Source organism: Ovis aries, chromosome 1 (genome assembly GCF_016772045.2).
Source record: "Ovis aries strain OAR_USU_Benz2616 breed Rambouillet chromosome 1, ARS-UI_Ramb_v3.0, whole genome shotgun sequence".
NCBI lineage: Eukaryota > Metazoa > Chordata > Mammalia > Artiodactyla > Bovidae > Ovis > Ovis aries.
In genome coordinates, this window is record NC_056054.1 from 163257660 (window position 1) to 163281422 (window position 23763).

Sequence of the window (23763 nt, forward strand, 5' to 3'; positions counted from 1 at the left end):
GGTGATGGACGGGGAGGCCTGGCGTGCTGCAGTTCATGGTATTGCAAAGAGTCGGACATGACTGAGCGACTGAACTGAACTGAACTGAACTGAGCATGGCCCATCATGAGAAAAGCTGGGCTGGAAGAAGCACAAGCTGGAATCAAGATTGCCGGGAGAAATATCAGCAACCTTAGATATGCAGATGATACCACCCTTATGGAAGAAAGTGAAGAGGAACTAAAAAGCCTGTTGAGAAAGTGAAAGAAGAGAGTGAAAAAGTTGGCTTAAGGCTCAACATTCAGAATACTAAGATCATGGCATCTGGTATCATCACTTCATGGCAGATAGATGGGGAAACAGTGGAAACTGTCAGATTTTATTTTTTTGGGCTCCAAAATCACTGCAGATTGTGATTGTAGCCATGAAACTAAAAGATGCTTACTCCTTGGAAGGAAAGTTATGATCAACCTAGATAACATATTGAAAAGCAGAGATATTACTTTGCCAATAAAGGTCTGTCTAGTCAAGGTTATGGTTTTTCCAGTGGTCATATATGGATGTGAGAATTGGACTGTTAAGAAAGCTGAGCGCTGAAGAATTGATGCTTTTGAAGTGTGGTGTTGGAGAAGACTCTTGAGAGTCCCTTGGACTGCAAGGAGATCCAACCAGTCCATCCTAAAGGAGATCAGTCCTGGGTGTTCATTGGAAGGACTGATATTGAAGCTGAAACTCCAATACTTTGGCCACCTCATGCGAAGAGTTGACTCATTGGAAAAGACCCTGATGCTGGGAGGGATTGGGGGCAGGAGGAGAAGGGGGCGACAGAGGATGAGATGGCTGGATGGCATCCCCGGCTTGATGGATGTGAGTTTGAGTGAACTCCGGGAATTGGTGATAGACAGGGAGGCCTGGTGTGCTGTGATTCATGGGGTTGCAAAGAGTCGGACACAACTGAACGACTGAACTGAACTGAGCATGGCCCCACCCATCAGAGCAAGACCCAGTTTCCTCCACAGTCAGTCTCTTCCATCAGGCTTAAGCTTCTATAAGCCTGTTATCATTATTCATCAGAGGGCAGACGGAATGAAAACCACAATCACAGAAAACTAACCAAACTGATCACATGGACCACAGCCTTGTCTAACTCAATGAAACTGTGAGCCATGCTGTGTAGGGCCACCCATGGCAGAAAGGTCATGGTGGAGAGTTCTGACAAAACGTGGTCCACTAGAGAAGGGAATGGCAGACCACTTCAGTATCCTTACCTTGAGAACCCCATGAACAGCATGAAAAGACAAAAAGATATGCTGCAGTTCATGTGGTCGCAGAGTCAGACACGACTGAACGACTGAACTGACTGACTGCTTATTTAACTTTTATGAGGATTACATCATACGAAATGCTGGGCTGGATGAAGCACAAGCTGGAGTCAAGATTGCACAGAGAAATATCAACAACCTCAGATTGCAGATGATATTGCTCTAATGGCAGAAAGTGAAGAGGAACTAAAGAGCCTCTTGATCAGGGTGAAAGAGGAGAGTGAAAAACCTGGCTTAAAACTTAACATTCAAAAAACTAAGATCATGACATCTGGTCTCATCATGTCACAGCAAACAGATCAGGAAAAAAGTGATGCAGGGACAGACTTTATTTTCTTGGACTCCAAAACCACTGCAGATGGTGACTGCAACCATGAAATTAAAAGATGCTTGCTCCTTGGAAGAAAAGTTATGACAAACCTAGACAGTGTTCTAAAAAGAAAAGAAATCACTTTGCTGACAGAGGTTCATATAGTCAAAGCTATCGTTTTCCAGTAGTCATGTATGGGTATGAGTGAAAAGTGAAAGTCGCTCAGTTGTGTCCAATCCTTTGTGACCCCACAGACTATACAGTCCATGGAATTCACTAGGCCAGAATACTGGAGTGGGTAGCCTTTCCCTTCTCCAGGGGATCTTCCAAACCCAGAGATCGAACCCAGGTCTCCCGCATTGCAGGTGGGTTCTTTACCAGCTGAGCCACAAAGAAGCCCATGGAGATGAGAGTTGGACCATAATGAAGGCTGAGCATCAAAGAATTGATGCTTTCAAACTGTGGTGCTGGAAATGACACTTGAGAATCCCTTGGACAGAAAGGAGATCAAACCAGTCAATCCTAAAGGAAATAAATCTTGAATATTCATTGGAAGGACTGAAGCTGAAGTTGAGGCTCCAATACTTTGACCCCCTGATGTGAAGAGCCGACTCACCGAAAAAGACCCTGATGCTGGGAAAGATTGAGGGTGGGAGGAGAAGGAGATGACAGAAGATGAGATGGTTGGATGGCATCATCAACTCAATGGACATGAGTTTGCACAAACTCAGGGAGAGATGAAGGACAGGGAACATGGTGTGCTGCAGTCCACTGGGCGGCAAAGAGTCCGACACGACTGAGCGACTGAATAACGACAATGTTCACAGCAGCATTATTTACAATATCCGAGATATGGAAGAAAGCTTAGAGCCCATAAACAGATGATAAAGAAGATATGGCATATATACACAATGGAAAACTACTCGGTCAGAAAAAAATGAAGACCTTCCTTTTGAAACAACATGGATAGACCTGGACGGTATGATGCTTAGTGAAATAAGCCAGACAGAGAAAGACAAATGCTGCATACTTTCACTTACATGTGGAGCCTAATAAATAAGACAAATTAATAAATATAACAAAACAGAAGTAGGCTCACAAATGTAGAGAACAAACTAGGGGCTACTGGAGGGTGGCAGGAGAGGGAAGGGCAGTGGATCAATAGAGGGGTAGGGGATTAAGAGGTACAAACTCCCATGCATATTATTAATAAGCTACAAGGAGATACTGTACAGCACAGAGACTGTAGCCAGTATTTAAGGATAAATTAAATGTAGTATAATCTGTAAAAATATAGAATCACCATTTTATATCTGAAACTAAGTTAACACTGTAATCAACTATATTTCAGTAAAATAAATAAGTGTAATATGTAAATCCTATAGGTTTTTTTTTTTTTTTCATTCAAGTGATACTCTCATTTACTCCACAAAAATCACTTTTTTGACTTTTCTGGTTTCTGTGCCAAGTTGCAGATGGCATGAGCTAGATGTAAAAGCTGTTTTATGTACAAAGTTAAACTATTATTTTCAGCAGTTAGCAATATTTCAATTCTGCTCACTCAAAATACCTTTCCCTTACAAAAGAGCTTAGCTGTTTTATTTATGAATCAATAGAATAACCAACACAAATTAAGTTAATATTTAATGAGCCTTTGCTACCTGTCAAGTACAATGCTAAGACTTATTGTTTATCCTCTCATCCGATTCTTGCAACAATACTGTAAGTGCAAATCAACAATCCTGTCAGTACACATTATTAACTTTCTTTCAAAATGAGAAAATCAGGGCTTACAGGATTTAAGTTATTGGTCACAGTTTTAGAGATAAAGCCAGTTTTGATCCCAAGTCTGTCTTTAAAAGTCTATGCTTTCAATCACCTTTGATATTCTTTCTTTCCATAATAGAAGAAGACTATCATATTTTAGTGAATTTGTACTCATAGTGAACTTTGATGACATCAAACACAGTTTCAATTGTTAGTTAACTTTATGATATTTTGCAATATTGAGCAGGGAAAATCTCTGGTCTTTATTTTTTTTGTAAAATTCTTTTGACATGTAAAAAACCAGTTTGATTCCTTATGAATTATCATTTACTAGTCAAACTATTCAATATTTCTTTTTTGAGATTGCCTATAACTTATATAATAATTTGGTAAAATTAACACCTTTACTAGATTTCAATTCTTCCAATTTAGGTGAAATGATGAATTTTCATATATTAAACAAATGTTTATGCTTTTCAGTAGTTTTACATTTCTGCCAAATATATAAGGTCAGGCATATTTCTTACCAAGTTTAATCGTAAATATAAATATATTAATAGATAAACATAATTATGTGAACCTGTGTATTTGTGTATATATATGAAGATGTGTATACCTATATATTTATACACACTTGACCCCTGAATAATGCTGGTTAGAAGTGATGACCCTCTGCTCTCTTGAAAATCTGGTCTAACATATAGCTGGCCCTCTGAAAATATGGTCGCTTTGTAATCATGGTTCTGCCACCATGGATATGACCAACAGCAGATTGTGTAGTGCTATAGAATTTAACATGGGAAAAAACCTGAGTATAAGTGGACTGTGCACTCAAACCTGTGTTGTTCAAGGGCCAACTATATAATAAATTTCTTTGTGGTAGTATAAAGTTTGGGAAATTAGTAAAATTTTAAAGTTTGTAGTGTAAATCAGCACAATTTCCCAAGAAGTCCATTGAAGATTTGTTGAAATAAGATCCTTAACATCACACACATATTTGGATAAATTAGCTTCATCTCTACAACTATATAACTATAGAGTTTTATAAAACTGACATAGCCAGAGAGACAAGCCACAAGTTTTTCAAACTAAGAGTACAGGAAAATAGAAAGGATGTATTATTCAATTAAAATAATTTGTTAAAAATATGTATAGCAGAATCATAATCATATAATTTTAAAATAAATTACATATAAATGTATGTATAATATATATATATATATGTTAATACACCAATAGTGCTATATGCATTGGTTAAAGGTAGAAGAAAAAATACCCCAAAAGTTAACTGTATTTTTCAGTGATTAAGTGAGATTATAGCAATTTGTTTTCTTTGTGCTTTCCTACTTTTTTATATTAACTTAACAATTAAGTTGCCATTGTTTAGTATTAAACTTAAATTGCTTTTAGAAGAATGAAAGAAGCTATAAAAATAATAACTGCAAAAGAGTATGTTCAAAATGATATGTTGATTAACTTGTGATGCCCAGTAGACTGACTTTATTCTACAGGGAATCTTTTGGGAGCATTGAGGGAGTTTCACTATTACTTTCACAAACAGATTTGAAGATGGGAGAATATAAATACCTGTCCTTCTAAACTGAATTTCTCAATGAAGATTAATATGAGATGAATAACTGTTTTTGTCATTTTTTGTTTTTGCATTTTGAGTTCTTTATGAAAATTTACATTTCATGGCATCTTTGCATCCTCTTATGGGGACTGGGTAAGAATGCTATGTTTTATTGCCGTTATTCTTCCCATAATAAAAAGTGATAGGGTATATCATTTTAGTACCAAAAGTTTCTCAGGAGTTGTCAAAATATCCGAAAAAATTTTTCACTTATCTAGCAAATGGAAGAGAGAGCAATCCTGAATAGTTAAAGAAACTATTATATTCAATCCTCTGAACCTTATGGATACAAGCTATATACCTATAGAATGAATTTGTAGATTTGAATTCATGCATATGAATTTGAACCTGTGTGCTTAACTTATATTCTCTGCTACTTAAATGGTGAAGAGGAGTCACAGACTCAAACTGTGGACAGATGTTCCTTAGAGAATCCAGCGCTACAGATGAGAATCTTAGAATAAGGTCACAAAGTGGCTTAGGTATAATCGTTCAGTAATTCAGAGGTGAAATTGAGACTCAAAGTTACAGAAATTTTGTTACATGTTTGTGTAAATGTAGCTTTCTAAGCTAGACCCTTCTTCCAGAGAAAGCAATGGCACCCCACTCCAGTACTCCTGTCTGGAAAATCCCACGGACGGAGGAGCCTGGTGGGCTGCAGTCCATGGGGTTGCTAAGGGTTGGACAGGACTGAGCGACTTCACTTTCACTTTTCACTTTCATGCATTGGAGAAGGAAATGGCAACCCACTCCAGTGTTCTTGCCTGGAGAATCCCAGGGACGGGGGAGCCCGGGGGGCTGCCGTCTATGGGGTCGCACAGAGTCGGACACGACTGAAGCGGCTTAGCAGCAGTAGCAGCAGCAGACCCTTCTTCAGCTAACTAAGGCAAGGATGTGGATGTACCAAATATATTTTATGTTCAGAAATGTATACTCTTTGTCGTTGATAAAATGCATTGTGATGATGCGGACTTAGGTTTACCCTGGGGTTTGCATAGGATCTAGCCTGTGCATTTGCTTCCCAGGACTATACAGTTAACAGGTATTAATACATGTGTAATTTGGAGCACTTTTCTCCTTACCTATCTTAATTTAGCCACTGCCTATTAATGTGTTTCGTTTTCTCTCCTCATTTGATTGGGATTTAAACAAAATTTAGGTTTTTACTATTTGACTCCAGATATTCAAAACAGCAGGTATTTTTCCACTGTGGTGTCTTTAATAATGTTACATTCTATCCTGATTTCGATAGTTTCACTTGTAATCTCAAAAAAAGGAAGGGAAGGAAAATTCTTATAATTGTTTTGGAGTTATATGCTTCTGACATATTAAAAACATTCTTGATTAACTGCACTAACTGTCTACATTGGCAGGTACTGCCAAAGCTCTTAGATTCTCGCCACACCCCCCCCCCCCCCCCCCGCCCTGCCACCCCACCACCTCTACTTCTTAAAGGAGGGCTTATTTTAGCTTTACTGGTAAAATGCTGAATTAAAGTTTCTGTGAATGACTAAGCTAGGAAGAACAGTGTTCTAGCTTAGGAAGAACTAAATAAATGTTTGATGACTAAATGAATGATTATGCTCACATATAAGAATTTATTCAGTAAAATTAAAAAGAATCTATTTGAAATTTGGTTTTACTTTGAGGCATGTATAACCAAAAGAGTCTATTAGGAATTTGGGGTAATTTTTTTATGAATACACAATCAAACAACATAATGGTAATGGACAGGACACAGCAAAAATGAAATTTTAACTTACTATATTACTACTTTACCCATTAATGTCTTAATAGGAAATAATGAAACATATCAGTAGTACAAAAGTATAGCTCATTTTTTGGTTCAATAGGAAAGTTACAATTGAGTTTTTAAGAAAGAGTGAAAACACTCTTGAACCTCAACAGTTCTCACTTTTTGGAGATTATAGACTAAAACATACTATATACTTTTTATTCTTAACTTTGTACATTTCACTGTGAATACATTCAATTTCAAGGTATTAATGAGTGAAAGTTATGGACTAAGTCAAGTGGTGTTAACATCTTACTCCATTAACATTTAAGTAAATGTATATATTTTTAAAACCTTTAAAAAACTCCTTTATCCTCAAAATTCTTTATAATATACTTAATACTCTTAGAGATTTCCCTGATGGCTCAAGCATTTAAGAATCTGCCTGCAACGTAGGACACCTGCATTCAGTCCCTGGGTCAGGAAGATACCAGGGCGAAGGGAATGGCTACCCATCCAGTATTCTTGCCTGGAGAATTCCATGGACAGAGGAGCCTGGTGGGGTACAGTCCATGGGCTCACAAAGAGTTGGAAATGACGGAGTGACTAATATTAACACTCTTAAGTGTGTTTTAAAAAAGAAAGACCTTATACCTTTATATTTGTTCAGCACAGAGCATCTGAAATGTAGAAATATGAAATTGCAATCCAGTATAAGTTTTCATGAACCTTGATTAATGTTTTTCCTTTCAATTCTCCATTGTAGTGATTAGCCTGAGTGGATATGATGGAGGCAAACAAGACTCTGGTGACGGAGTTTGTTCTCACAGGACTCACAGATCTCCCAGGGCTGCAGGTCCCCCTGTTTCTGGTGTTTCTGATCATCTACCTCACCACCATGGTGGGCAACCTTGGGCTGATTTTTCTCATCTGGAAGGACCCCCATCTTCACACCCCCATGTACTCATTCCTGGGCAGCTTGGCCTTTGCAGATGCTTGCTTGTCATCTTCTGTGACTCCCAAGATGCTTGTCAACACCTTAGACAAGAGTCAAATGATGTCTCTCTTTGAGTGCATGGCCCAATACTATTTTTTTGGCTCCAGTGCCACCACAGAGTGTTTCCTCCTGGTGGTGATGGCCTATGACCGCTATGTAGCCATATGCAACCCCTTGCTTTACCCAGTGGTGATGTCCCACAGACTCTGCACTTGGTTGATAAGTGCATCATATGCAATTGGTTTTCTGCATCCTATAATACATGTAGGATTATTATCTAGATTATCTTTCTGCAGGTCTAATATAATACATCATTTCTACTGTGAAATCTTGCCACTTTTTACAATTTCTTGCAATGATCCGTCTATTAATGCTTTGGTGCTTTTCATTTTTGCTGCTTTTATACAGGCTTTTACTTTTATGGGTATTATAGTCTCCTATACTTGTGTCCTCTTTGCCATCCTGAGAAAGAAGTCTGCAAAGGGCAGGAGCAAAGCCTTCTCCACGTGCAGCGCCCACCTTCTATCTGTTTCCCTGTTCTATGGCACTCTCTTCTTCATGTATGTGCGTCCGGGGTCTGGCCAGGATCAGTATCAGGATAAAATGTATTCACTGTTCTACACAATTATAATTCCCCTGCTAAACCCTTTTATTTATAGTCTAAGAAACAAGGAAGTTTTAGGTGCACTTAGAAAAATAATTAAAAAATAAACATTTATCAAAAAAACTTTCATAGTTTTTCCTTTTTACTCTCCATTTACATAAAGTATAATAACTGGGCCTGGGTTTTGCACACAGGGGCCAGCTAAGTAGTTGTTAAACCAATTAATAATAATATTTAGATTAGATATGCTTGCCTTACTTATAAGTGAACCTAGGACCACAAAATAACTGATGAACAGGGTAAGATATCACTTACTTGTTGGTTTAAATCCATTCTTATGAATGAAACTGCAGTTCTCAAATTACTAAGCTTGAAATATGTATAAGCTCTTCTATTTCCAGATACACATGTTTTAAAATTTTTATGAACTTATATGCTTTTAAAGGAAGACTCAAGTCCATGTGAAATTTCTATTTATAAATTACTCATGCCCTCCAAAATAATTCCTGAGCACATAATTTTTCAAAACCTTCTCTTCAGTTAATACTTATAATGAAACTTGAGGTAGTTAAATGAACATGTCTAAGAGTTTTAACCGTAATTTTACAAATTAAATTAGATTTGCATATTATTCATAAAAAGGTACAAAAATTAAGAAATGATAAAATAGTTAATTTTCCTATAATTTTAAGCTTTTAAGTTTTTAAAAGCTATTAAAAACTTCTCTTTCTTAATTTATTAAGTCACCTTACTGAGTCCCTTTTCCTGACACACACATACTGAATGAATGAATTTATACATGTGTATGTATACATATATATATCAGGAATTGGCAGCTACATGAATAATAGGTATGCTTGATCAAATCATAATTACATAACTTAAATGGACTTTTCTTTACAAAAGCTAAGCATAGTTTCCAACTGGCCCTTTTGCCCTTAGCCTGTTGACTTAGTAACATTTCGCCTTGTAAATATGTTAGTGAGAAATAAGGGAAATGATATCTCCATGAACATGACACATTCTCCTGACCCCTAGCCTATTAACTGATGTGAGGAAACAAGCAATTTGTGAGTCAGATACCCCAAAGCCCCAAGCGGGCAGACGGCCTTCAGTACAGTGTGTTTGGGATTTGTTTGCTCAGACCCTCAATCCTGTGAGGCATCTGAGCTCTGCCTCTGCTGTGAGGACTCATTCTAAACAGCTTGCTCCCCATGGATGCAGAAGCTCTGTAGGAGTTCCTGTTTCCCTCTCTTCATGGTCAAAGCCTGTGGCAAAGCTTTCTTTTTTCCTAAGGGCCACACAGACGATTTAGGTTTGGCCATTATGCAATTGCTGTATGTCAGTAGATAGCCATTCTCCATCTCCTTTATATCTTTAGTATTTCAGGCAAGGTGGTGCTTGAGTCCATGCTTTTAATCACTACTCTTCTCTATTACTGTAATGTCTTATAAGAGGAGGAAGAAAATACCAGATGGGAGAGGAAAAAATAGCCGAGTATGAATAAGGACAAATAAGTGTTTGCATAAGAGCAAAATAAGAAAGGTCTTATAGGTCTTCATAGAACCATTCAACTTCAGCTTCTTCATCATTACTGGTCGAAGCATAGACTTGGATTACCATGATATTGAATGGTTTGCTTGGAAATGAACAAAGATCATTCTGTCATTTTTGAGATTGCATCCAAGTACTGCATTTCGGACTCTTTTGTTGACTATGATGGCTACTCCATTTCTTCTAAGGGATTTCTGCCCACAGTAGTAGATATAATGGTCATCTGAGTTAAATTCACCCATTCCAGTCCATCTTAGGTTGCTGATTCCTAGAATGTTGATGTTCACTCTTGCCATCTCCTGTTTGACCACTTCTAATTTGCCTTGATTCATGGACCTGACATTCCAGGTTCCTATGCAATATTGCTCTTTACAGCATCAGACCTTGCTTCTATCACCAGTCACATCCACAACTGGGTGTTGTTTCTGCTTTGGCTCCATCCCTTCATTCTTTCTGGAGTTATTTCTCCACTGATCTCCAGTAGCATATTGGACACCTACTGACCTGGGGAGTTCATCTTTCAGTGTTCTATCTTTTTGCCTTTTCATACTGTTCATGGGGTTCTCAAGGTAAGAATACTGAAGTGGTTTGCCATTCCCTTCTCCAGTGGACCACATTCTGTCAGACCTCTCCACCATGACCCATCTGTCTTGGGTGGCCCCACATGGCATGACTTAGTTTCACTGAGTTAGACAAGGCTGTGGTCCATGTGATCAGACTGGCTAGTTGTCTGTGATTTCAAATCCTAAAGGATGATGCTGTGAAAGTGCTGCACTCAATATGCCAGCAAATCTGGAAAACTCAGCAGTGGCCACAGGACTGGAAAAGGTCGGTTTTCATTCCAACCCCAAAGAAAGGCAATGTCAAAAATGCTCAATTGCTCTCATCTCACATGCTAGTAAAGTAATGCTCAAAATTCTCCAAGCCAGGCTTCAGCAATACGTGAACTGTGAATTTCCAGATGTTCAAGCTGGATTTAGAAAAGGCAGAGGAGTCAGAGATCAAATTGCCAACATCCGCTGGATCATGGAAAAAGCAAGAGAGTTCCAGAAAAACATCTATTTCTGCTTTATTGACTATGCCAAAGCCTTTGACTGTGTGGATCACAATAAACTGTGGAAAATTCTGAAAGAGATGGGAATACCAGACCACCTGACCTGCCTCTTGAGAAACCTGTATGCAGGTCAGGAAGCAACAGATAGAACTGGACATGGAACAACAGACTGGTTCCAAATAGGAAAAGGAGTATGTCAAGGCTGTCTATTGTCACCCTGCTTATTTAACTTATATGCAGAGTACATCATGAAAAAGGCTGGGCTGGAAGAAGCACAAGCTGGAATCAAGATTGCCGGGAGAATTATCAATGACCTCAGATATGCAGATGACACCACCTTTATGGCAGAAAGTGAAGAAGAACTAAAGAGCTTCTTGATGAAAGTGAAAGAGGAGAGTGAAAAAGTTGGCTTAAAGCTCAACATTCAGAAAATGAAGATCATGGCATCTGGTCCCATCACTTCATGGCAAATAGATGGGGAAAGAGTGAAACAGTGTCAGACTTTATTTTTGGGCGCTCCAAAATCACTGCAGATAGTGATTGCAGCCATGGAATTAAAAGATGCTTACTCCTTGGAAGAAAAGTTATGACCAACCTAGACAGCATATTCAAAAGCGGAGACATTATTTTGTCGACTAAGGTCCATCTTGTCAAGGCTATGGTTTTTCCAGTAGTCATGTATGGATGTGAGAGTTGGACTATAAAGAAATCTGGGAGCCAAAGAATTGATGCTTTTGAACTGTGGTGTTGGAGAAGACTCTTGAGAGTCCCTTGGACTGCAAGGAGATCCAACCAGTCTATTCTGAAGGAGATCAGTCCTGGGTGTTCATTGGAGGGACTGATGTTGAAGCTGAAACTCTAATACTTTGGTCACCTGATGCAAAGTGTTGACTCATTGGAAAAGACCCTGATGCTGGGAAAGATTGAGGGCAGGAGGAGAAGGGGATGACAGAGGATGAGGTGGTTGGATGGCATCACCGACTCAATGGACATGGGTTTGGGTGAACTCTGGGAGTTGGTGATGGACAGGGAGGCCTGGTGTGCTGTGGTTCATGGGATTGCAAAGAGTCGGACACAACTGCGTGACTGAACTGACTAACTAAAATAGGAAAACAGAATGATGATGCTAATGGCTGAAAAGGCACAGGGAAGGAGATGGGGCTGGCCAAATCTCAACTGCATTTTTCATGTAACACTTGTCCTTGGACTAAGAGAGTGGCAGTGAGCCTCAGGTTTTGCTTCCTGACTTCATGTTTGTTCGTGAAAATTTAGATCACTATGCTAGGTTTTCCGTAGGATCTTGTGCCCTCTTTGCAGAAACTTATCTTACATGCTTTTCTGTCCCATGTAAAAGATGGTTTGGAATCTATCCATTGCCTGCAATAATCCATGAGAACTGGGCATTTCAGGTAACCCTCAATCCAGTTTATAGCATATCATAAAAAGGAATAATTTTTGATGTATCAGATCCTGTTGATAAGTTACAGAACCAGGAAATATATACATGTCATCAACCAGGTCTTGAATATTTTCTTCTTCTTCACCCAGAGAATACAGACAGTGGTTCTCACTCTTGGTTATCAACCCAAACCAAACAAATTAGAATTTGTAGAGGGGTTCTCCACAATGGTAGTTTTATAAACCTCTTGAAGTGATTCTAATGTACAGCTAGTGTTGATAATGACTGTAAACAAATCTTCTACGAGACTTAACAAGCCTTCTGTGGAAACAGATGATTATCAGTTCACAAAAAGCACCCTGCAATTATTCCCTAAGAAATTCTTTTCTTGCCTTATTAGAGTCTCATATTTAGGCAGGTACTTAAATTTTAGCTGGACAGTTTTCCATTTTCTGTCCATATTGCTGCTGCTGCTGCGAAGTCGCTTCAGTCGTGTCCAACTCTGTGTGACCCCATAGACGGCAGCCCACCAGGCTCCTCTGTCGATGAGATTCTCCAGGTAAGAATACTGGAGTGGGTTGCCATTTCCTTCTCCAATGAATGCATGCATGCTAAGTTGCTTCAGTCATGTCCGACTCTGTGCGATCCTATGGACAGCAGCCCACCAGGGTCCTCTGTCCATGGGATTCTCTAGGCAAGAGTTCTGGAATGGGTTGCCATTTCCTTTTCCATCTGTCCATATTATTAGGTATTAAAATCAATCTGCTGAATATCAGCTGAACTATTATAAAATGTCACTAGGTATTTAATTTATATAGTTGGAGTGCCCAGCCTCTGTACAATCTTTAATTTGGTCACTTAAGTAGAAGAGGAGACAATAACATAGAGATTTTTCACTTGAGTTTGTCATTGTCAAACCTAGATGAGCATGAGCTCACAGGTTTTAGATTCAGCAGATCATTCTGGGCTGGGCCTGAGGTTTTTCATTATTCAGAAGCATCTCATGTGATTCTGATGAATCTGAAGGCATTGGACCACATTTTGAAAGTCAAATGACTAATATTGCTCAATCATCCATGGCCACTAAGTTGGAATCTGAATTCTGACGTCTCCCTAATACGAAAGCCCTGATCTGAATTTGTACATCACCTCAGCACACGTATGTTGAAATACCAGGCCCTAGAAATGATGGCTTCCCTGGTGGCTCAGATGGCAAAGAATCTGCCTGTAGTGCTGGAGACCAGAGTTTGACCCATCGGTAGGAAGATCCCCTCGAGAAGAGAATGACTACCCACTCCAGTATTCTTGCCTGGAGAATTCCATGGACAGAAGAGTCTGGCAGGCTAATGGCCATGGGGTTGCAAAGAATCAGACACAATTGAGTGACTTTCACTAGTCACTTGCCAAAGATGATGGTAGTAAGAGGTAGGGCTTTTCAGTTCCGTTGCTCAGTCACGTCCAACTCTTTGTGACCCCATGGACTGCAGCATGCCAGGCCTCTCTGTCCATCACCAACTCCTGGAGTTTACTCAAACCCACGTCGATGGAGTCAGTGATGACATCATCCGCTGTTGTCCCTTCTCCTCCCGTCTTCAATCTTTCCCAGCATCAGGGTCTTTTCAAATGAGTCAGTTCTTTGCATCAGGTGGCCAAAGTATTGGAGTTTCAGCTCCAGCATCAGTCCTTTCAATGAATATTCAGAAGAGCTTTTGGAAGTTGCTTAATCCATGCGGTAGAGCCACATGAATGGGATGAGAGTCTTATAAAAGTGGTTTCAGAGAGATCCCTACCTTTATTCTTCATGTGAGGACACAGTGAGAATGAGTAGGCTACTAACCAGGGGAAGGGTTTTCACCAGAATTCGGTCATTCTGGCACCTTGATCTGGACTTGCCCACCTCCAGTAAGGTGAGAAATAAATTTCTGCTGTTCATAAGCTCTCTGGTCTGGATCATCAGCTTTTATGGCAGCCCGGACTTCCCTGGTGGCTCAGAGAGTACAACCGCCTGCCTACAGTGTGGGAGACCTGGGTTCGATAGGGAACCCAGGTCAGGGAGATTCCCTGGAGGAAATGGCCACCCACTCAACTACTCTTGCCTGGAAAATCCTATGGGTGGAGAAGCCTGGTAGGTTTCAGCCCATGGGGTCACAAAGAGTCGGACACGACTGAGCTACTTCTCTTTCACTTAAATAGACAAAGACACTACCTCATATTTAACTATTACTTCAAGTCTTTCTAAGGGTGTTCATCTGAATCACCTTAATTGATAATGAGTTGGTATTTCCCCCATTTACAAATCAGGCAGCCTGGAGCAGTGGAAAAGCATAGGATGTCAAATCAAAAGACCTATTTTTTTTTTTCCTGAAGCTCAGATGAGGTTAAAAGTGGTTACAAGAATCTCCATTAAATCTGCTAGTGCATAGAGAGAAGAAAGAATGCATGTTTAATGCAAACTCAGTAGACAGTGCCTTAATTTCTTCATGTGTAAATGAGTATAATAACATGCACTTGTGATGATACTATACATAGGAAATCCTAAAGGCGCAACCAGAAAACTGCTGGAGTTAATCAATGAATTTAGTAAAGCTGCAGGATACACAATCAATACACAGAACTCGCTAGCATTCCTATATACCAACCATGAAAAACTGGGAAAAGAAATTAAGGAAAGAATCCCATTCACCATTGCAACAAAAAGAATAAAGTACCAGGAATAAGCCTACCTAAGGAGACAGAAGACCTGTATGCAGGAATCTGTAAGACACTGGTGACAGCAGTCAAAGATGATACAAATGGAGAGCTACAACACGCTCTTGGGTTGGAAGAATCAACATTATGAAAATAACTATACCACCCAAAGCAATCTACAGCTTCAGTGCAATCTCTATCAAACACCAATGGCATTTTTCACAGAACTAGAACAAAAAATCTTAAAATGTGTATGGAAACTCAGAAGATCCCAAATAGCCAAAGCAATCTTGAGAAAGAAAAAGATCTGGAGGAATCAACCTTCCTGACTTTATACTAAAAGGTACAGTAAACAAATTTTTATAGCTCTTGGTAGTTTTACATGTTTGCCAAATACATATAGGTCAGGCATATATCTTGCCAAGTTTAATATAAGTAATATGATTATATGTATATTCATAATTATAGCTTTTTATGATAATGATGTAGCCAAGGAAACAACTCCAAAGTTTCTCAAGTTAATAACAAAAAATATGAATAATATATTATTTAGCTGAACTTATTTTTGAAAAATTATGTGCAGAACTATCTTAATATTATTTGTATATAGAAATGTTTATATAAATTATGTATATGTAAGTATCTATATAACTTCTGTGTATAATTATACATAAAAAAACCAAAAGTTAGCTGTAATGGCAAGTGATTAGTGAAATTAGAAGAATTTGTTTTCTTTGTGTTTTGTACATTTTCAATTTTTTTTCTACAAATAAACAGTGATTCTTTTGTTTTTATAAAAGAATAGTTGCAAAACTAGCTATAAAAATAATAGCTGCAAAACAATGTTTGAAATGATTTGCTGATTAATGTGTAATGCCCAGTAGGTTGACTTTATTCTATAGGCAATCTTTGATGGCTTTGGGGGAATTTCAATATTATCTTCACAAACAGACTTGAAGACACAGATATAAATACCTTTTTCTTCATAGGGCATTTTTCAAGAATATTACTAGAAATGAACATTTGTTTTGACATTTTTGTTCTTATACACTGAATTCTTCATGAAAGTTTGTATTTTATGGCATCTCTGTATCTTCTTATGGGAATTTCAGGTGAGAACACAATGCTTTATTTTATTGTCATTATTCTTTCTATAGAAAGTGTGTGTGTGTGTATGTGTGTGTCTGTGAAGTCGCTCAGTTGTGTCTGACTCTTTGCGACCCCATGGACTGTGTAGCCTACCAGGCTCCTCCCTCCATGGGATTCTCCAGGCAAGAGTACTGGAGTGGGTTGCCATTTCCTTCTCCAGGGGATCTTCCCGACCCAGGGATCGAACCCGGGTCTCCAGCATTCCAGGCAGATGCTTTACCCTCTGAGCCACCAGGGAAGCCCATAGAAAGTGATAGAACATATTTAATTTTAGTACCTAGAGTCCCTCATCAACTGTCAAAATATTTAAATCATCTTTTCAGATGATTTATCTACCAAATAAAACAGAAAGCAATAGTTAAATATTAAATATACATAGTTAATATATGTATTATGTTCTGTGGGGCTTCCCTGGTAAAGAATCCACCTACAATGCGGGATACCTGGTTTCAATCCCAAGGTTTGGAAGACTCCCTGGAGGAGGATATGGCAACCACTTCAGTATTCTTTCCTGGAGAATCCCTCTGGATAGAGGAGCCTGGCAGGCTACAGTCCATAGGGCCTTAAAGAGTTGGACATGACTGAGTTATTAAGCATACACATACATGTTCTCTGAACCATTATGGATACAAAGCTATACCTTTGCAGAATGAAGACTTGAATTCATGCTATTACATATAGAGTCTGTTTGCTTAACCACTATGCTACGCTACTTACTAAATAGCAAAGAGGACTCATAGTCTCATAGGCTGTAGGCAGATGTTCCTTAGAAAATCCAGGGTACTACAGATAAGAATCTTAAAATGAAGCCATAAAGTGTTTTAGGTATAATCATTTAATAATTTAGAGGTAGAAAATTAGCTTCAGAAAATTTGTTACATTTTTGTTACATTTTGTTACATTTTTCTTTGCCAGGATAGTGACTTATAGAATCAATCTATTTAATATTCTTATCTGTAAAAATGGAATTCATTCTGGCCTTTATTGTACTTTCACAAAATCTGGAAGGTTTTCCAACAATGAAGAATGATAGGGTTATGGAGCTGTTAGGGCAGTTTATATCTTTGCCTTCATCCTGGTTCTTGTTAACTTTGTACTTCTCTAGAAATAGGCAGAAAGATGGAGTGGACCACATCTGCACAGAGTCACATCTTATATTCTAGGCAGAGTGTAAAACAGGAAAATGTGATTTTTTCAGGGATTTGACAGCAGTGTGGTTACTTAATAATTACTGCCAGTGCTACCAATTCTCTGTTTGTACTTTAAAGAGTCTAATATTAATCTCAAAAAATCTCTTTTCCTATTCTCCTATGTAGATGCAAAAGAATTTTTTCTCAACATAGCCTCTCTTATAGAAAATATACTCTTGAGAGGTTATATTTGTCAGAACTGAACTTTTCACAAACTCTATATTCCTAAAATTTTCCACATGGTGTCCTCTCTTTGAATTATAAAGTAGGCACTTGGAGAAAATATTTCAGGCCAGCAGAGACTCAGCAATAAAGTCTTCAGCAACGTTGTACAGGATTGGTGACTGTAACATCATATATGAAACGAATTGCCAGTCCAGGTTCGATGCATGATACTGGATGCTTGGGGCTGGTGCACCGATTGCACTGGTTGGTGCTGCGATTCATGGGGTCACAAAGAGTCGGACATGACTGAGCGACTGAACTGAACTGACGTGAAGGGGCAGGAACATCTTTTGGCTTGAAAAGGCATGAGCAAACCATTATTCAGAGAGAATGAAAGTTGCCCCTTTTCTGAGGCCACCTCATGCCAAATTTCCACATCCTAAGTGTTTGTGAGAGGAAATCTTAGCACTCAAGAGGGTTGTTGGGTAAATACATACATTTATTTCTGGTGATTCTGTGATTTAACATTTTTTAAGTAGTTCAGTTCTTGCAGGTATTCAAAGCACCTCAGATAAACAGTGCTAGATCATGGTTTCCTCTATCAGTTAAAGGATTTGCAATTGCCTGTGACCTTTAGAACAGACTTCCTCAGAACAAGCAGTTCAACTACTCCTTTAGGGGTTTCCCCATGCAAACTGTGGGGTCTGCCAGCTTCATTCAATGGAAATTTTGCATCTCAGAGTAGTGTAACCTAGTGTGATTCTCAGAAACTCAAAGACTGCAATGGTGATGATCCTCAATAAATCCTTATTTTACTATCCTAGTCTTTGCAAAAACTGTATAGGGCATAGCTGATAATGGTAGAAACCAGAAACAGCCTTGTAGAAACTTTCAATGCAATATCTGGTATGAGATATATGCTATTGATGTGTGGAAAATGTATTCTGCCAATACCAATCATGAATGAGGATTAGAAGTATTTTATATTCATCTTGGAAGGGTAACAGTATAAACTAAAGGTCTTGCCCCAGGGATATATGAAGAAAACTATTTCCAGAAATTTTTTTGAACAGCAGTTGGGTTCATTATATTGATGACAATATGTTAATTGAACCTGATAAGTTCTATGGATACCTTTGTAAAGTTCATATGCTGCACAGGATGCTGGAAAAATCCTATAAGAATTGCATTTTGGGTGGAGAAAAGGGAACTGTCTTGCACTGTTGGTGGGAATATAAATTGATACAGCCAGTATGGAAGACAGTATGGAGATTCCTTAAAAAACTAGGAATAAAAATACATATGACCCAACAATCTCAATACTGGGCACATACCCTGAGAAAATCATAACTGAAAAAAACACATATATCCCAGTGTTCACTGCAGCACTATTTATAATAGCTAGGACATGGAAGCAATGCAGATGTCCATCAACTGATGAAGGGATAAAGAAGCTGTGGTACCTATATACAATGGAATATTACTCAGCCATAAAAAGAACACATTTGAGTCAGTTTTAATGAGGTGGATAACCTAGAGCCTATTATAAAGAATGAAGTAAGTCATAAAGAGAAAAACAAATATTATACATGTATGCATATTTATGGAATCTAAAAGATGGTACTGATAAATCTATTTGTGGGCAGCAATGGAGATGCAGACATAGAGAACAGACTTATGGACCCAGTGGGGAGTAAGAAGAGGGTGGGACAAATGGAGAGAGTAGCATGGAAATATATATACTAACACGTAAAACCGATAGCCAGTGGGAATTTGCTGTGTGATTCAGGGAACTCAGACTGGTACTCTGGGACCACCTAGAAGGTTGGATGGCACAGGAGTTAGGAGGGAGCCTCAAGAGGGAGGAGACATATGTATACCTATGGTTGAGCCATGTTGATGTTCAGCAGAAACCAACACAATATTGTAATTATTCTGCAATTAAAAACAAATAAGTTAAAAATTGCATTTTGGGAGTGTGTAATTATAACATGTGGCAAGATGATATGTATTAACAATTGTTGGTATCTACACAAAGAAGAGACATAGCTGGTTTGCTGGAGAGAACAAAATATTACCTTGAAAGCATAGCTTTTTGTTGAGCTAGGTACAAGATGGGAATTGGATTTGACTAATTTTCAATTAGTTTGACTCTGGTTGGGAGAGGCTGAGAGTGTTCTGCAAGTGGAAAGGAGGAGAAAACAGGTAAATCACAAACAAAAGAAGTACAGAAGAAGAAAGCATTAGCTGATAACCAAATCCAGATAACCATGTTCTTCTCTTCCTAGACACATAGCCTCACTTTTCAATTGACTGCAGTATTATGATTGAGGTTAGGATTGCAAGTGATATACTAGCTCATAAGCCCCTCACAGTCGGAATCCCCTGTGAATTTTCCCCTTCCAGCTTGATCCAGATGAGAACACAGTCACTGAAGAAAGTTATGTGTGGGGACTTCCCCGGCAGTGTAGTGGTTAAGACTTCACCTTCCACTTCAAGGGGGTGCATGTTCAATCCCTGGTTGGGGAGTTAGGATCCCACATGCCTTGTGGCCAAAATGCCAAGGCTTAAAGCAAAAGCAATACTGAAAGTTATGTATAGAAAATGCATGAATGATAAGACGGAGCCTAGGACTCTGAACCATCAGTTGGGGTAGAATAATCGAACAATTAGGAACATGTGATCTATACTCACCAGGAATGAGAAGTTACCTTCTATTTTCTCAATTTACTTAGATATTGAAAATTATCTATAAGTTCAATTAATGTTACTGTAAATGATACATACATACAATGCAATAAAATTCCTTAACTGCATACAGTTAATTATTGGGCCTATTTCTCAGTACAAGGACATGTATATGAGGCTTAAGAATTTCAGCTGTTAACAGAAACAGACCTACAGACTTAGAGAGTGAACTTATGGTTACCAGGGGGTTCAGGTCTGGGAGAGGGATAGGTACGGAGTCTGGGATTGATATGTACACACTGCTATATTTAAAATGCGTATTGGAGCTTCCTTGGTGGTCCAGTGGTTGAGAGTTTGCCTTGCAGCGTGGAGGTCATGGGTTTGATCTCTGCTCAGGAAACAAGGACCCCACATTCTGGGGAGCAAGTGAGCCCGTGTCTCACAACTCTAGAGTCTGTGTGCCACAACTATGGAGGTTGCGGGCCACAACTACAGAGTCTGTGTGCCACAACTATAGAGTCCACACAACACAACAAAAGATCCCACATGACCCAAGGAGGATTCTGTGTGTTGCCACTAAGACCTGAAACAGCCAAATAATTTCTTTTTTAAAAAATTAATAATCAACAATGACCTATTATATAGCACAGGGAACTCTACTCAGTATTTTATAGCAAAGTAAATGGAAAAAGAATTTGAAAAAGGATAGATACATGGATATGTATAACTGAATCACGTTTCTGTACACCTGAAATGAACACAGCATTGTTAATCAGGTATACTCCAATATAGAATAAAAAACTGAAAAAGAATTTCAGTTGTTATTTTATTTTCAACGAGAAATTATTAACAACATTTAAATGGCGGCAAGCATGTGTTACGGTTTGGTACTGAAATAGTATACATTTTACAAGAATCAGTTTGGTGTCAGTGTGGAAAATAGATCAGATGACTGTGTCAGGAGTTGTAGATAGTATAGTTAGGAGGTTATTTAATAAACCAGGCAAGAGATGGATGTATTTTATATTTTAGTACTGACTACATAATAAGAAATAGTTGGATTTAAGACATATTTAGTAGATAAACTTTTGGTTTGTGACCGTATTTCCTGTGACAGGAAACTCTGGAAGAATACCAGGTTTGAGGACAGAATAGAGGAAGACCGTAATTTCAGATTTGGACATGTTAATTCTAAGGTACCTTTGGGAGTTTCAAGTGAGCAAGTCAGGTAGGTAGTTGGGGAGTGGCAGCATTAAGAAAAATAAGAGGAAGGAAAATAGCTTATTCTAAATTCTATTCAGGGACATTTTATAAACATGCCCTGACAGTGAACTTTGAGGATATTATGTTTAGTTTTAATTGTTATAACTAAAAATGTATGATGATTTGATGATTAGCTTACAATGCCCAGTAGAACAACTTTGACTTCATCCTACCTACTGGGAATACTTTGGAAGCATTAAGGGAATTTCAAAAATTTTTAAGAATAGGTTTGCAAATAGGAGAAAGAAATGTTATATCCTTTCAGTTTTGTGTTTCCAAGGAAAAGCAATGCTTGAATAGTTGTGCTTCATTTCTGTACCTTTTATGCTACTTTGAGAAAACCAGCACACTTTCAGTTTCCTATATCTTACAGGAGCTGGGTGAGGATGCAGACATTTTCATAACTTTTATTACAGCTTTGTAATTTGCAGTATAAGAAAATATCTAAATAAGATATTAAAACTGTATACAGGCCTTTTCCTTTTTGAAGTCAGCAAACAAAATCTGAGCAAGCAAGTAAATGTTTGTGTGAACAAGAATATTCTAATTTCAGTTAGAATTTTAACTGTGTAGATTGCACATTTGTTGAGATATTTTAAAATGATAAATTTTGATTAATAAAAGAATGAAAAATAGGAAAAATAGTAGTGATAAGAAAAAATCAGAGTGTTTTTATAATATGAAGTTTTAAAAATTGAGACAAGTGCTGCAGCCCAACGTTAACTTATTTGTAAGTTTTCAGAATGGGAATTCTGGCTTCAGGTTTATTATATATAATAAAAATTCTTTAATTATGTGGAATTATGAGTACACTAAGTATACTACTTTAGTATGTACACTAAAGTAGCTAAAGGTAACTTCAAAAGACTCTTCATGTTATCTAATTCTTGAGAAAAAAATTCATAGAAGTTACTCTTCCAAATTATATTAATACATTACAGGAGCTAAAAGTAAGGTTAGCAATGATTTGGTTATTTGAGGTTCTAAAAGGAGTTGGGCCAATTTATGCAGGGTAAATATTTCTCAAGATTCTTAATTTCCAATTAATATTTCTTTTATATATATTTATATGCTATATATATATATATAGATAGATAGATAGATAGATTTAAGGGCCTAGATCTGATAGATAGAGTGCCTGATGAACTATGGAATGAGGTTCGTGACATTGTACAGGAGACAGGGAGCAAGACCATCCCCATGGAAATGAAATGCAAAAAAGCAAAATGGCTGTCTGGGGAGGCCTTAGAAATAGCTGTGAAAAGAAGAGAGGTAAAAAGCAAAGGAGAAAAGGAAAGATATAAGCATCTGAATGCAGAGTTCCAAAGAATAGCAAGAAGAGATAAGAAAGCCTTCAGCAATCAATGCAAAGAAATAGAGGGAAAGAACAGAGTGGGAAAGACTAGAGATCTCTTCAAGAAAATTAGAGATACCAAGGGAACATTTCATGCAAAGATGGGCTCGATAAAGGACAGGAATGGTATGGACCTAACAGAAGCAGAAGCAGAAGATATTAAGAAGAGGTGGCAAGAATACATGGAAGAACTGTACAAGAAAGATCTTCACGACTCAGGTAATCGTGATGATGTGATCACGAATCTAGAGCCAGACATCTTGGAATGTGAAGTCAAGTGGGCCTTAGAAAGGATCACTACGAACAAAGCTAGTGGTGATGGAATTCCAGTTGAGCTGTTTCGAATCCTGAAAGATGATGCTGTGAAAGTGCTGCACTCAATATGCCAGCACATTTGGAAAATTCAGCAGTGGCCACAGGACTAGAAAAGGTCAGTTTTCATTCCAATTCCAAAGAAAGGCAATACCAAAGAATGCTCAAACTACCGTACAATTGCACTCATCTCACATGCTAGTTAAGCAATGCTCAAAATTCTCCAAGCCAGGCTTCAGCAATACGTGAACCATGAACTTCCTGATGTTCAAGCTGGTTTTAGAAAAGGCAGAGGAACCCGAGATCAAATTGCCAACATCCGCTGGATCATCAAAAAAGCAAGAGAGTTCCAGAAAAACATCTGTTTCTGCTTTATTGACTATGCCAAAGCCTTTGACTGCATGGATCACAATAAACTGTGGCAAATTCTGAAAGAGATGGGAATACCAGACCACCTAACTTGCCTCTTGAGAAATCTGTATGCAGGTCAGGAAGCAAGAGTTAGAAGTGGACATGGAACAACAGACTGGTTCCGAATAGGAAAAGAAGTATATCAAGGCTGTCTATTGTCACCCTGCTTATTTAACTTCTATGCAGAGT

General features: G+C 38.2%; 1 protein-coding gene across 1 annotated transcript; it reads left to right on the plus strand.

Annotated features, from left to right (window-relative positions):
• The first annotated feature begins 7530 nt into the window (after positions 1–7530).
• On the plus strand, positions 7531–8454 carry LOC101104359 (olfactory receptor 5AC1). Its single transcript, XM_004002860.3, has one exon. The coding sequence runs from the start codon at positions 7531–7533 to the stop codon at positions 8452–8454; it is 924 nt and encodes a 307-aa protein (XP_004002909.3).
• The last annotated feature ends 15309 nt before the right edge of the window (positions 8455–23763 follow it).